The 12,836-nt window shown below is 39.7% G+C and overlaps 1 protein-coding gene, 1 non-coding gene and 1 pseudogene across 4 annotated transcripts; 1 reads left to right on the plus strand and 2 right to left on the minus strand.

Moving 5' to 3' along the window:
* Positions 1-4,795: 4,795 nt before the first annotated feature.
* On the minus strand, positions 4,796-6,427 carry LOC104597333 (glycosyltransferase BC10-like; annotated as a pseudogene).
* Positions 6,428-7,020: 593 nt separating this feature from the next.
* TRNAP-AGG (transfer RNA proline (anticodon AGG)) lies at positions 7,021-7,092 on the plus strand. Its single transcript has one exon. It is a non-coding gene; the product is annotated as a tRNA-Pro (tRNA).
* A 144-nt stretch (positions 7,093-7,236) lies between these two features.
* On the minus strand, positions 7,237-10,647 carry LOC104597059 (rop guanine nucleotide exchange factor 7-like). Of its 3 annotated transcripts, none has more exons than XM_010258449.3 (7): positions 9,856-10,647; positions 9,633-9,749; positions 9,354-9,508; positions 9,007-9,081; positions 8,626-8,916; positions 8,182-8,535; positions 7,237-8,071 (listed from the first exon to the last, which is right to left on the minus strand). In XM_010258449.3, exons 1-7 carry the CDS (start codon positions 10,172-10,174, stop codon positions 7,652-7,654), a joined length of 1,731 nt encoding a protein of 576 aa, XP_010256751.1. In that variant the 5' UTR covers positions 10,175-10,647; the 3' UTR covers positions 7,237-7,651. The 3 variants fall into 3 exon arrangements, with proteins under 3 accessions (XP_010256751.1, XP_010256750.1, XP_088755427.1); XM_010258448.3 differs by having other exon boundaries at positions 7,237-8,080; XM_088899301.1 differs by having other exon boundaries at positions 8,626-9,081.
* Between the last annotated feature and the right edge of the window lie 2,189 nt (positions 10,648-12,836).

Consider the following 12,836-nt stretch of genomic DNA (forward strand, 5'->3'; position numbering starts at 1 on the left):
TCGGGTTGGACCAAATCCAATCCAATTGACACCCCTACACACACATATATGACATGAAACAGTCTGAACCGTTCGACCCAGCTGGTTGAACAAGTGACCCGCAACTCAGGACAAAAATGGTTCAGCCTCTGAATCGGCTTTTAAAACATTGTTCCAAACATCAACTAACATGATCTCACACCACACATCGCATACATTAGCAGCCATATCCCATAATTTCACACTTGCCGGGCAATTAGATTTGATCCTTGCAAAATCGTCCATTTGTCCTCACAACCTTAATTGTGAAAATCTTTCTACGAATAAAAGAGAGCAAATCAGCCCCCCACAACGTTCCACAGCACATTTCCGTCGTATATTGGGGAATTCCCGATAATACACGGTTGGGATGGATTGTGAGACGTTGTAGGGGCAATCTGGTGGGGACTGATTTGAACTCCCAATAAAAACAATTAAGATGTTGTGAGGACGGTTCTGTGAGAACCTAATTCGAATTCCAGTTCACATGCCAGCGGGTTTGTCAGTTTCTAAAACGAGATCTTCTTCTTGGAATTTTCCACGTGGCATATTTAAAAAGTGGAAATTTCACCTTAGCATATAAGGCCTATTTCGTTCTGCAGCAAAGACGAACAGATAAGTTGATGGTTTCTCACTATGGTTTTTAAAAACGAATCGGTCATAGGTCCGGTTATCGGTTTGAATGGTTTGACCGTTTAATTTGAACGGTCAGTTCGTATTGACAAAAAATTAAAAAATTGGAAAATGGTCAAAACCGTTTAAACGATTCAAATGATTAACCAGCAAGTTCAACGGTTTATTAACCAAAATCAATGGTTTTAGGAGAAAAAGCGATTTTAGAAGAAAACGGAACTGATCAAATGACCAGTTCCTGGTTTTTCCGGTCCGGCCTGATTTTAAAAACAATGATTCTCACGAAGAAGCGTTCATCCGGTGCTATAATTAAGATCTTCCTCTTGGAAGGCAAATTTAAAATATTTGAAAATGACAATGTAACATTTAAGGCCGAGTCCGGATCTCCTGCGAATAAAAACTCTGTTGTGATTAATACCAAAAAAAAGCATAAAAGTATAAATCAATTCTGTTGGATCTAACACCCTACGAACACATCATCGACATTGTACCTCTCGTACATGATGGATCTGGTACATTGGGCTCACACGTGCACTCATGATTGATTATTTAGCCAAATTTGCACATTTGTATTAGCACCAATTACCAACTCTCCCGAATCACCTTGTAACCCAAATGGATCAAATCCAATGCATCTTAAACCCTAAACCTACACAAGTATAAGAATTTTATTGTTTAGTTGGAATCATTGACCAAGTGAATTTCAACTCGTCTAGGGTTACATACTTAAACTACTCCTATAGTTTAGTAAATACACAAGAATTCTGACCCTATTGTTTGCATGGTCAGTTGAAGTATCCCTATAATTCTTGATAGGGGTGAGAAAATGTGTAGGTTCTATTTGAAATCAAATGGAATCGTCCTTAAGCCGACCCTACCCAATTTGTTATAGGGTAGGATAGGGTCTAGTTCCAAATTCTTAGAACCAATCCCAACATAGGTTGATTCCAGGATCTAGGGTTTTATCCTACCCAAACCAACCCAATGAACCAGTCTTGATTGGCCTTGGTGGAACCAGCCTTAGAATCGAACTTGCCTTGAAATAAACTTTAAAATATTTTTAAGAATGTAAAGATTTGAACCCAAGCACTCATTGTTATAAAAGCCATTGTCTTACTTGACCACTGAATTACTTAAATAATTTGATCATTTGTTTTCATTTTAATATTTGAATATGTATAATAAATACTGTAAAAGATACTATTTATAAAAAGCTAAATTATAATATGATAAAATTTGAATCATATGTTAATATATTATAATAATCTAGATATTAAGATATTTAATTTAATCAATAAACATAATATAAGTTTTAAATTATTTATTATCATTATTGAAAATCAACAAAGGACATGTTTCATCTTTTTAAGAAGGAGCGTAAACAAAGAACAGGTTCCACAAATAGACCCTAGAACCGACCTAAGGACCAGAACTGACCTTGGAACCGATCTTCATAGGGTAGGTTCCGGTTCCAAAAACTTGGAACTGACCCACTACAAGGTAGGTTTCAGGTTCTGCCATGGAACCAAACCGAAACGACCCATGCTCACCCCTAGTTTCTAACAATGGACAAAACCATTAAAATATTAAGAGAAAAGATAAAATGATCATGTTGCCCTTCAGTTAAGTAAAGACTAGAGAGGTAAAAGTGTCCTTTAGGTTAACTAGGTTACTAGGGTCGAACGGAGATGTTGTTGAGGAAGTGATCCCAACGAGATTTCCAGTGGAGAGGAGCATAAGAAGGAAAGAAAGGAGAAGGTGACCGGAAATGTTTTTCTCTTCAGCGATTACCTTCTCCTTCAACAATTTCAGTGTGTTTTTCTCTTCAGTGGTTACTAGGTCACCGGAGATCCACTAAGCAAGAGAGTCTGGATGAAGTCCTTTACGTGGGTTGAACGGTATGACCTGCTCTGCCCCGACAATGTGATCCATGGGATTGAATGGTTGTTGGTTCCACGATCCGTGCAAGAAGACTTCAATTGTCGTCAGAGCCTTCACTACATCTCGGCCTTGTTACTTGAGGGAGTACTAAAGGTCGATCCTAGGACCCATCGATTGAAGAAACCGGTGCCACCTTCCCCTGTTAGTTCACCCCCCCGCGCTCCTGATCTATGATGACATGGCTCCAAGTCCATCTATTGCACTATCACCTGTTTTGGGATTGGGAAGACCGCACCATTAAGGGTGTCAATTGGAGTATTGGATTTGTTCCAATCCGATCCAGTTCATTGTAAATCCATTACAAATGGGTCAGGTCTAATTCAATCCAATGCATATTTTAGATTATTTTTGACCGGTCCAATTCAATGTTTGGACCGTTTAATCTGGTTCAGAACTGTTTTAATTTAGATTGGTTTCAACCCAAACCCGACCCATTGACACCTATATTCTTATCCATTTACTAAGTAGTTTAAATATTTAACCCTCCAAAATATTTATGATGAAGTATAAATTAAATATGTTTCCACCTGGAATTTTGGGCAATCCATACAGTTTTGGTTTCCAAGCGTTTGAATCTCCTATACTAGGACCCTATGTTCGGTTATAATGCCATTGTGGGTGGGGGTAAGGTTCTTATGGGTAAGACTGTAGCCTGTAGGAGGTCCGGACCGGGTTTCATGGTTTTAGATACTCCATAGGGTGAGGTTGGGCTTTCGCTTGGGCCAAGTGTCTTCTTATTTGTTCAACTATTAGATTAAATTATCAGACTGGGGTTTGATTATGATATATATATATATATATAATCCAAAAGTCCAATGCCTATTTTGACTCTAGATCCAATTATCAATTATGTCGGATTTAAGATGTTGAAACTTGTATCTTGTTAATAATCACAATAAAATGGATGCAGATTAAATCTTAGTCCAACATATTGGGGTTCAGATCCAAGAGTTAAATAATCATATTGGTTGCAGATTTAGGTAGATGCGATCCATTTATAGCCCTGATTAAATACATGCTTTTAAATTTAATGTTGAGGCCCATCTGGCTGACTTAAGGCCCATGTATTGCCAAAACCCAAAATACATACATAGAGAGAGAGAGAGATGGGACTGGATCAGCCTAGTGGTCAATCTCAACTCTATATTGAAGGTTTGGAGAGGAGAGTATAGAGAAACGCTACAACAGAATGCATACACACGTGTGTATACATTGCAAATTTGCAATGGGGGCATACTTTGATTTCATTAGTTGCGAATGCAAGTTGGAACCTAGTTACGAATTTTAATGTAGGTGCAAATTCAGCCAGAATCTTACAATGAAATTTGCTCAAATTCAAGTAAGGACAGCATGGAGAGGCTAAATGATGATCATGACTTGATCATTGAAAAGTTTAAAACGGTCACTAACAATTACTATTGCTATTGTAATTGTTATGAAAAATGAAGGCTAACCGCTACCTCACAAGACAAATTAAAATACAATATTTTTTTCGTTTACTGTAAGATCATATCGTACCATTTCTTTCCTTGGAACTATTAAAATTGTTTTGCTCTGTGTCTGCCATTGCCATATATGATGGTTGGACAAAATCAAATAAAACTGTGCTTGATTTTTAATTTTCTTTAATTGTATGTCAAAAAAAAACTGATTCTGTTAGCATTGCCGAACAAGAATGCTGGCAACAGCAAGAAACAACGACTAACAACAGAAGTAAGCGTTGCCCATGAAAAAGGTACCTGAAGATATTGGAGGTAGAAAGCAAGCTGAAGTGATAGTAGTAGTGTTGAGTATATTTTACTTTATTAAAGCGGTAGCAGTGCCACCAGCTCTAGTGCTCGACGTTGTGATTGTGATTTGTGACGGTGTGACCTTTCTTCAAATTTGAATTGATGGATGGGAGGCCCCCCCCTGTACGAGAGGGTCTACTTTCCATTAGCAAGTCTACCCACATCATCCAACATCCTCTGCTTGGACTTATTAATAAAGGTATTGTCTTGTGAGGTGGTGGCGTTCTGTTCATCATGCATGCCAACCAAGTTGATTTTCCTGGTTGCTTCAGAAATGAAAAAACCAGCTGCCTCCACAGCAGCATAAAAATTGGATTTCCATTTATACATCCTAAGACTTAAATCATGGCTCCAATTGGGTAACGTTCTTCCCCACATGTCACATTAATTCCTGCTAAGGTGCTAGCAGCTACCAGAGACCAGAGAGCACTGAGCACATGTTTCTAGTTTGTATTTTGGATGCTTCAAGTCAAATTGGACGGTTTTAATTTAACAGGTAAATTGCAATGCATTCATACATCAGCTGGCTCCTGCCTGGGCATTAACTTTAAGCCGTTGGAGCGTGCACTACCTGCTGCGGGATCCATCACGAATTCACGATCCAATTGTCCATATTCTTGATTCTTAAAGCGGCTCGATATTCCTATAGGCTGCGTTTGGAAAAAGTGTAAATACAAAACTTCATCGGTGGAAATAAAGAACGCTCAAATTTATCAGGGTAAAAAACAAAGCGGCTGAACGCATGTTATACACTCCTGTGCATTTGGCAAAACGGTGTAAAACCATCAGTGTGCGTCTGAACCTCGAACTTGGCACAATGAGAACAGAGAGAGAGAGAGAGAGATTACCAGCGCTTACATTAGTCCTGTAAAATGACGGTATCGGCAATCTCCAACAATGGGTTCAGACAATCCGAGGAGAATTTCCTAGCAAACAAATACGAGTAAGTCGAGTTCGAAACTCGGAGCATGTAGATAAGCTCAGGTGACACTTCGGCCGGTCGATAGGTGTGTGGGTGTTGACTACAACCCTTTGGATCCTCTATTGAGAGAAGAGTTGGAACGTAATGCTCCTCTGGATAACACGACTCGGTCTTCAGACATGGTAGTCTGAACTTCCGCCACAGCTTGCGATCCCTAATCACTAACAATGCGTGCCGCCTCGTGAGCACGAAGAACTGCGACCCAACTCGGAATTGCTCAAAGGGTATCTCCGGCATCATCACGTCTTTCCCCCTCGCCGTGTATCTCTCCCATAGACCGGGCTCTTTTGACAGTATCTCGATGAAGCTTCGATACCTAACTTGCCCGTACCAAGTCGAAGGGGCGTCTGGGTCGGCGTAGGGCGAGTTGACGGGAGCGGAAGCAAAGAGGGAATGGTAAACGAATTGAAAGGAGTGATGTGGGATGCAGTGCTAGGAGACGAGAGCGAAGAAGGAATTGGTGGGATCGTCCAGAAGGGCTGTGATGGTGCGCGATTTGATTATTCCTAACTGGAGGGTGATCCAAACTCTACATGGACGACGAGCTGGATCGATCTACAAAATAGTGTATCAGAGAACCCGGGGTAACTCACTCGACGAGGTCGCTCTGATGCTTATGTCAATAATTATGTTGTGAATTCGAGCTAAACGTTTGAGAACTTGAATGTTAGTGAGTAGAGTAATCACGCGTAACTTGCCTTAAGATTTCGAGTCTTTATATACTGGAGTAGTCGTGGGCCTTTTGAAGGAGAGCAGTACGTGGATGAGGTTTATCGTCTACCTCCGATTCAGGCGGAACCGAGATGGGTTCTTATCATGATCTCGGGAGATTCGGGATCTATTGCTCATCGCGACCTCAAGATATTTGGGATCTATTGGGGAGGCCTTTGGAGTCGGTTATGCGACGCTTCGACTTGTTAGCTCCGAGTTGGAATTTCAATTCTTTAGTCTCGAGTTGGATCGGGTGCCAGGGTGCCTCTACACCGAGGTGGATTTTGGACTGAGGTGGCTGAATACCCGAGCTGTAAATGTTAGAACTGGGCTTACCTGGTTGAGTTGTCATCCTTCAATCAAATCGCACTTACGTATCCCCTTCCTGCTAGGTTGTGCCAAATCACCCTCCATCAAGGCAATGGTAAAAAGTCTTCGGACGGCGGAGATTAGGGTGGGGGAGGCCTTTGAATTTTTGATCATTTTCCTATAACTAAAATAATTCCTTGTTACTAGCCCCTTCTATTTTTTGATCCTTTTCCTATAAGTGGTTGGAAGTTCAACTCTAGTTACTAGCCCCTTCTATCCAAGGTTCAAAATATATATCGGCCTGTATTGATATTATTTTTTTATGTTTTTTTTTAAATAATTCAGAGGGGTCGGTCTACCTTTTGAACAACTTGTCAACCCGAAACACTCCCTATAGAGGTGTATCGAAAAGGTTCCGATACGATACATATCGGATGGGTCAATAAGTAACAAAATTTTGATCTTTGCTTTGTCAATTCCCTCTTTCTATTACAAGTCACTTGAGCTTTATAAAAGGGACCAATATATACCATTATGGTTAGTTTGTTACATTTGATGATTGAGCAAGTGTAAAATTTTGCGAGTATATGTGTGTATTAATATCCATATAGTAAACAATAAAAAATGCCATCATCTGGGCATTTGGTCTAGTGGTATGATTCTCGCTTAGGGTGCGAGAGGTCCCGAGTTCAATTCTCGGAATGCCCCCTACAAGTGTAAGCCTTTTCTAATCTTTTGTGGTCCCCTCATGTGGCGTGTTTCAATGATACTTACGTAGAAATATTCTCGGAAATTCACAAAACTTTATCTACAGAGGCAATTCACTTTTTTATTTTTTGTACACACTCTTCATTGGACTCCAAAATCACACCTTCAAGTCTCTGTCATCCAAACACAGCCACATTCTAATGACAATACCTAGATATTTTACAGACAGTCAGACACGGTTCACTTGATTAAGTGATATCCATGAACCCATCAAACTGTCAGGCTAATTTCAATAAACATGGAACTCGTTACAGCAAAATTAGAAAACAAACAATTTGATGGTTGATTTTCCTAACCCTTGATTCCACTTGCCAATTTATAATGACAGTCTTAAAGCTGAAATGCCTTGTGAGACACAACTGGTTTCTGCTATGAAAATTCAGTGGTCTCTTGCTACAACTTAATCCCAAACTGGGGGGCGGGCCGAGGACATCTTTCTTGCTCTCATGACTTTCAAGTTTCAATGCTGGGAAGAGGTTACATTCGCTTCAGCAATAATTCAGCATGAGACTGTACCTGACCCCTCAACTTGATTGCAGGAACTGTTTCTTTTTGTATCACGACCAAGATAATCTGTCAGGGCTTTCTTTACTCCAAACCCACGATGTTGCAGCTTGTTGTTGTTGTCGTTGAAGAAAGGGGACCTCTCTCCTCCTGCAGGGCTAACCAGAGGTGCAGGTGACAAGCTTGGAGTGGTAAAAGCAGTAGTATACGGAGTGCTTGAGACAGGCACTGAATACAGAACTGATGCCTTCTTGTGGGCAATTCCAATCACACTAACTGTGGGGACTGATGAATGTTGATCTGAATGCTTAGTCAAGTCATCAACATAGAGCAGATCATCAATGCGGGCAACAATATTAAACGCCAGGCTCTCCAAGACTCTTGAGTAGCTCTCTAAAATGGATTTCCCAACATCCTGAAAAAACTAAAAAAAAAAAAATGTCAATTCCACGAGGTGTAGAGCTTGCAGGATAAGGCAGTAAAACAAAGTATAAATGTGAACTAGATATAACAGAATATCTGGACCTTATTGTATTGTATCTTGCTCATATCCAAGGTTGTCTGTGGAAGACCAGGGTACCGCTGCTGCAAGCAAAGAAATAAGTTTTCAGCTCTATCCGCAAGCAATTCCATTCTATCTCCATCAATGATCAATTCCTTGACCATTTCCCAGGATGACTTAGCAGTCGAGCGATTTTTGCTTATGGGTTTTGAATCTATTCTCCGGCGCCAAAGGTATATTGATGCCTCAACACGGTTGGCAATTTCTAGGGCCTGATGTTCAGAGGAAAGGTCAAGGCAATCAAGGAGGCATTCGGGGAAGAACTGATCTGATGTAATATACCGGTAAATCACATCACCTAGGCAGGCTCTTCCATTCTGAGACCACATCCAAAAAGACTTTCAATATTAGCTCCTTTTCATATCAGACAGGATTCAGAATAATCTCATCATGTAGGAATTGTGTACCTTTGGTAGAGATTCCAAATATGACTCAGGGACTTCCATTTCAGCTAAAGCAATGCTGTTGATAGCCATTGCAGCTTTAAGGATTTGATTAGTGCATTCACGTTTATGCTGCAACTCTCTTCTTGAATTTTCATGGAGACCACCAGGAGGTACACGGGGCACAGGAAGCCACCACTTGTCCTCTTGGCGCTGAAGGGGTCTGCGAAAAGAGGCTGACCCATCAGCATCTGGGGTTATAATTCCTTGGTCGACGTACCAGAATTCTGTGTTGCTAAAGCTATCTAATATTTCCTGCTCAAGTTGTTTAAGAAAAATAATCAGAAACTTTGGCCCTTCCATGTTGCAAATACAGGACGCTGAGAGAAGCAGTAGGAATCTTACAATAAGCATATTGTCTAGTTTACGCAATGCTGGAAGATTGATAAAAAGATCTGATCTGGGTCTAGAAGTCATAACCTGAATTGTGAAAAAGAGAAATTCATCAAAACAAGTTCTACAAATGAATTACTCATTTTCCAATTTTTGAATGATTATCTTCTCAATTTTAACCATAAGTTTTACATATATTTTATTACTGGAAACAAGAATAGGAATTAATAAAGTCTTAAAAGAGACGCGGTAAATTGAGTTAGACATTCAACACCACTAAGGAGTGATTTAACCATTCAACCAACGGCTAAAATTGGATGCCACCAAGACTAAAAAAAAATGTCAAGCATAGGTATTACCTCAATCTTTCTTCCATCAGGAAATGTTTGCCAAGAGGATGCCAATTCGACAATGTGATCACTAACACAAAGAAGCCATTCCATCTCTCTTTGCCACATCGCTTTCTTCTCTGGGGGTAGGGGTTCTAATCTCCAAAGCTGCCCAAAAAGGGTAGCTGAGATGCAATGGAAAAAAGAAAAACAGCCATCAAGAGATGCCAGTTGGGGATGAAATAGCAGTCTACCAATGACATGAAGCAGCAACGCTAACAAAGGAATAAATAAATAAGAAAATCACACCACAAAGATTGGTAATGGCATTCGAAATGGTCAATGCTGTGCAAACTCCTTTTCCACATCCGGACATGTCTTCACCAAGTAACAATTTTGAAAACTTCTCTTTCATCATCTCAACCTCTATAGAAATCCCAAAATCAGAATAAATCAGTTAAAATGAGCTAACCAGAAAATTGTTATCAACAAAATGAAAGAAAAAGGAAAAAAAGTAGAGAACAGAACATACCCGAAATCTTTGATCCTTGTTTGTCTAATTTCTTATTATCCAAATGGGGCATTTTGTCAGCATCAGAAATCGAATAATTTTTTAACTCCGACTTCGGAATCGGCCAGCCTGGTGAAGGCGGTGAGGACGCCTCTTCTGAACTACTATGGTTCCGTTCTTCATTCGTAGTCCCAACAGACGTCAAGATATCAGAGCTTGAACTGCAGGAACTGCTATCCTGAGACTCTTCAACGGAATCCGTAAATGACTCAGTTTCGTTCCCATGGAAGCCATTTTTCCTCTCATTGATTCCCCCAGACTTCTCAACTAAACACTCCATTCCCACCTATGTTGCTTCAATACAACCAGAAGAACCACATAAAAAAGAAAAAAAAAAAAAAAGAACCCTTCACAACTAAACCCGAACAAAGAAATCTTGTCTAAACGATCCCATTTGAAAATCGAGCTCTGAAAGACAAGCTGCGTAGAGATTTCGATACCCAAGAGCCCAAAATAGGAAATGGGTTAACATTAACAGAGGTTCAAAGCTTTGGTCAGTGACGGACAATACTTTGGTCGTGCACCGTTGCTTCTCGTTCGTCTTCTTGTTGGGTAAAAGCTCTGTCCATAGGGTTTTTCAAATATTTACTAGGGGTAGTACAGAGGAAAATAGCGGTGTACTCACTTTGTTCTCCACGTGCAACGAGAGAGAGAGAGAGAGAGAGAGAGAGAGAGAGAATGCGGTGAGAGATTATGGGGAACAGAGGAAGGAAGAAAAATTAATGGATTTACATTTTTCACAGGTCTGAACGTGAAGCCAAAGAAAGAAAGCATAAGCATTTATATATGAAAAAAAATCTTTCTAGGCATGTGAGAGAAGGAAGTTTGTATATTTATACGAGAGGAGTGAAGTTGGGCATGATTATTACATGAGCTTGCTGGTAACATGTGAGGCGAGCCTCGCTTTTCAGTTTGATTTTAACCTAATCCGTCCATTATTATTGCTCCTAATTAATTTCAGGCTAAACGGTATCGGCCACTGCCAGTGGTATCTCCTTGCTGTAACTCAACTCGAATTTTCTTTTGCTAATTTGCTTTAATAAGGTTCGACGCTACAAGAATTAACCATGAGCTTGTAAACAGAAAACACACAACTGCATGCAAGCACAACAACCTAACTCTTTGGCGTTTCAAATCACAACAAAAAAATAAAACCATGAGAACCTTAGTACCAAAAAAAAAAAAATATTCCAAGTTTGTGTGTAAAATAATAAAATAATACCAAAAAATTCATCCAAAGTATTCATCTTATCATCCATCGCCATGCGAATTACCAATTGACCCCTTTTATTTGATTGGATTTACAAAAGGACATCTGGGTTTAGACTTTAGAGTGAAACGCGACCTATTTGGCGTTATATATAGGTGTAGGGGGGGGGGGGGGGGGGGGTTAGGCACTTAGGCTTGTTTGTTAGTCCGGCCCTTAAGGTGTCCTGTTGTTCGTAACGCTATCTCGGAACCTGGAAGGAATGTGAGGAAAATGAGGGTTTTTATTTTTATTTTTTGATAATTAAGTGAGATAAAAAAAGGAAAAAAACAGAGCCAGTTAGAACGACCAAAGAAACAGATGCAAACAAAGAGATAAAATTATCTTTTTGTAAGATGACATTTAGCGAAGTTGGGGGTCGAAACAAAAACGATGAATCCCCTATGTGCAGCTTCATGGTTTCATGAAGTTCGCAGCACAGCATACTTCCCCCTGTCCTGAGAGTGAGAGTGAGAGGCTTCAAAAATATCTTTCGGCAGTCGGCACCAAAAACAAAGCACTCATCCAACGTAACAAGTAAGATTTCTTGCTAGCGCTAAACCTTCAGCCTCTCCATTAACGATGAATCAACATTACCGAATGTGAGGTATTGGTAATTATATCTACAAAAATCAAAATGCATTGATCGAAAACACCACCTTAATCAGGTACAGGGATAAGTGTTTAACCCGCATTATGTTTGGCTCGGAACAGAGTTGGGACTTGGGATCCTTGGACCCCAGGGTGGATTCAATAATTTTCTATTGTTAAGTTGCGTTTGGATGAATTTGGTAGAGTCAGCATCTAGTTGAGGAGGCAAACCCAAGCAAAACCTGACCCCATGACATGCCTTCCAACTTAATTACAGGGACCAAAAAGAAATCAGAGGATGTAGGCATTCCAGATCTAAAGGGGGGAAATGGCCACAATGTCACCCACCGAACACGCATAATAAACTGAATTATATACTTCAACGAAAGCTTCAAATGCTTTATCACTCTCCAGTCTCCAACAAAAGTTTTTATTACAATTTTACTGCTGATAGGAAAGGCACTTATGGCTTCTGCTTCTGTACCTATAATGATTCATGTAATTTTCCTTTGGCTGCAGGGGGAATTTGAGTTGTGTTCAGGAGCAACTTTTTAGGCTATTTCTTTTGCAAAGGCCCAAGATGCAATTCTGTAGTGAAACTTTATTACCCTGTAATTTTTTTAGAAATATAGATAAGATTTTTTTCTGTAGTTAAATCTTTCACTTTGTAAAATTTGTATATAAAATCTAGATTGTTGATTAAGCTAAAACTTTTAATGATGTTTGTTATTGGTGGTATAAGCCGCCCGGCTGGCTAGAACCTTGTATTTGTAATAAAAACCTTTTAACTATTTTGTTCTCTCCTCATTTTTCTCATCTCTCTATCCATTCTTCGAGATCCGAACTGCTCTTCACATAGGGCATTCACACGTACAGAACATCTCTTGTATTATTCATGGAAGATATTTTCAATGCACAGTGGATTCCCCCTTTCTTCTCCCTCTTCCTCTTTTTATTTATTTCCACTTATACGTATAAAAATTTAATTAATTTAATAAAAAATAGAAAAAGTAATATTATAGTGGCCTGTGACTGTGTCAGTAAAGATCACCCCGAGTGCTTCAGAACTCGGAACAAAAAAGTGGAAATGGGTTTGTATCAAGTA

This window comes from Nelumbo nucifera, chromosome 2 (assembly GCF_055504915.1).
Source record: "Nelumbo nucifera cultivar China Antique chromosome 2, China Antique-T2T, whole genome shotgun sequence".
Taxonomy (NCBI): Eukaryota; Viridiplantae; Streptophyta; class Magnoliopsida; order Proteales; family Nelumbonaceae; genus Nelumbo; species Nelumbo nucifera.

Bases quoted from the DNA above. Each gene is read 5' to 3' on its own strand.
- LOC104597059 (XM_088899301.1), bottom strand. From the start codon at position 10,174: ATGGAGTGTTTAGTTGAGAAGTCTGGGGGAATCAATGAGAGGAAAAAT. The intron at 9,750-9,855 runs GTATGTTCTGTT...GGATTTCTATAG, and splicing joins ACAAGGATCAAAGATTTCGG to AGGTTGAGATGATGAAAGAG. The intron at 9,082-9,353 runs GTAATACCTATG...TTCACAATTCAG, and splicing joins CTGATGGAAGAAAGATTGAG to GTTATGACTTCTAGACCCAG.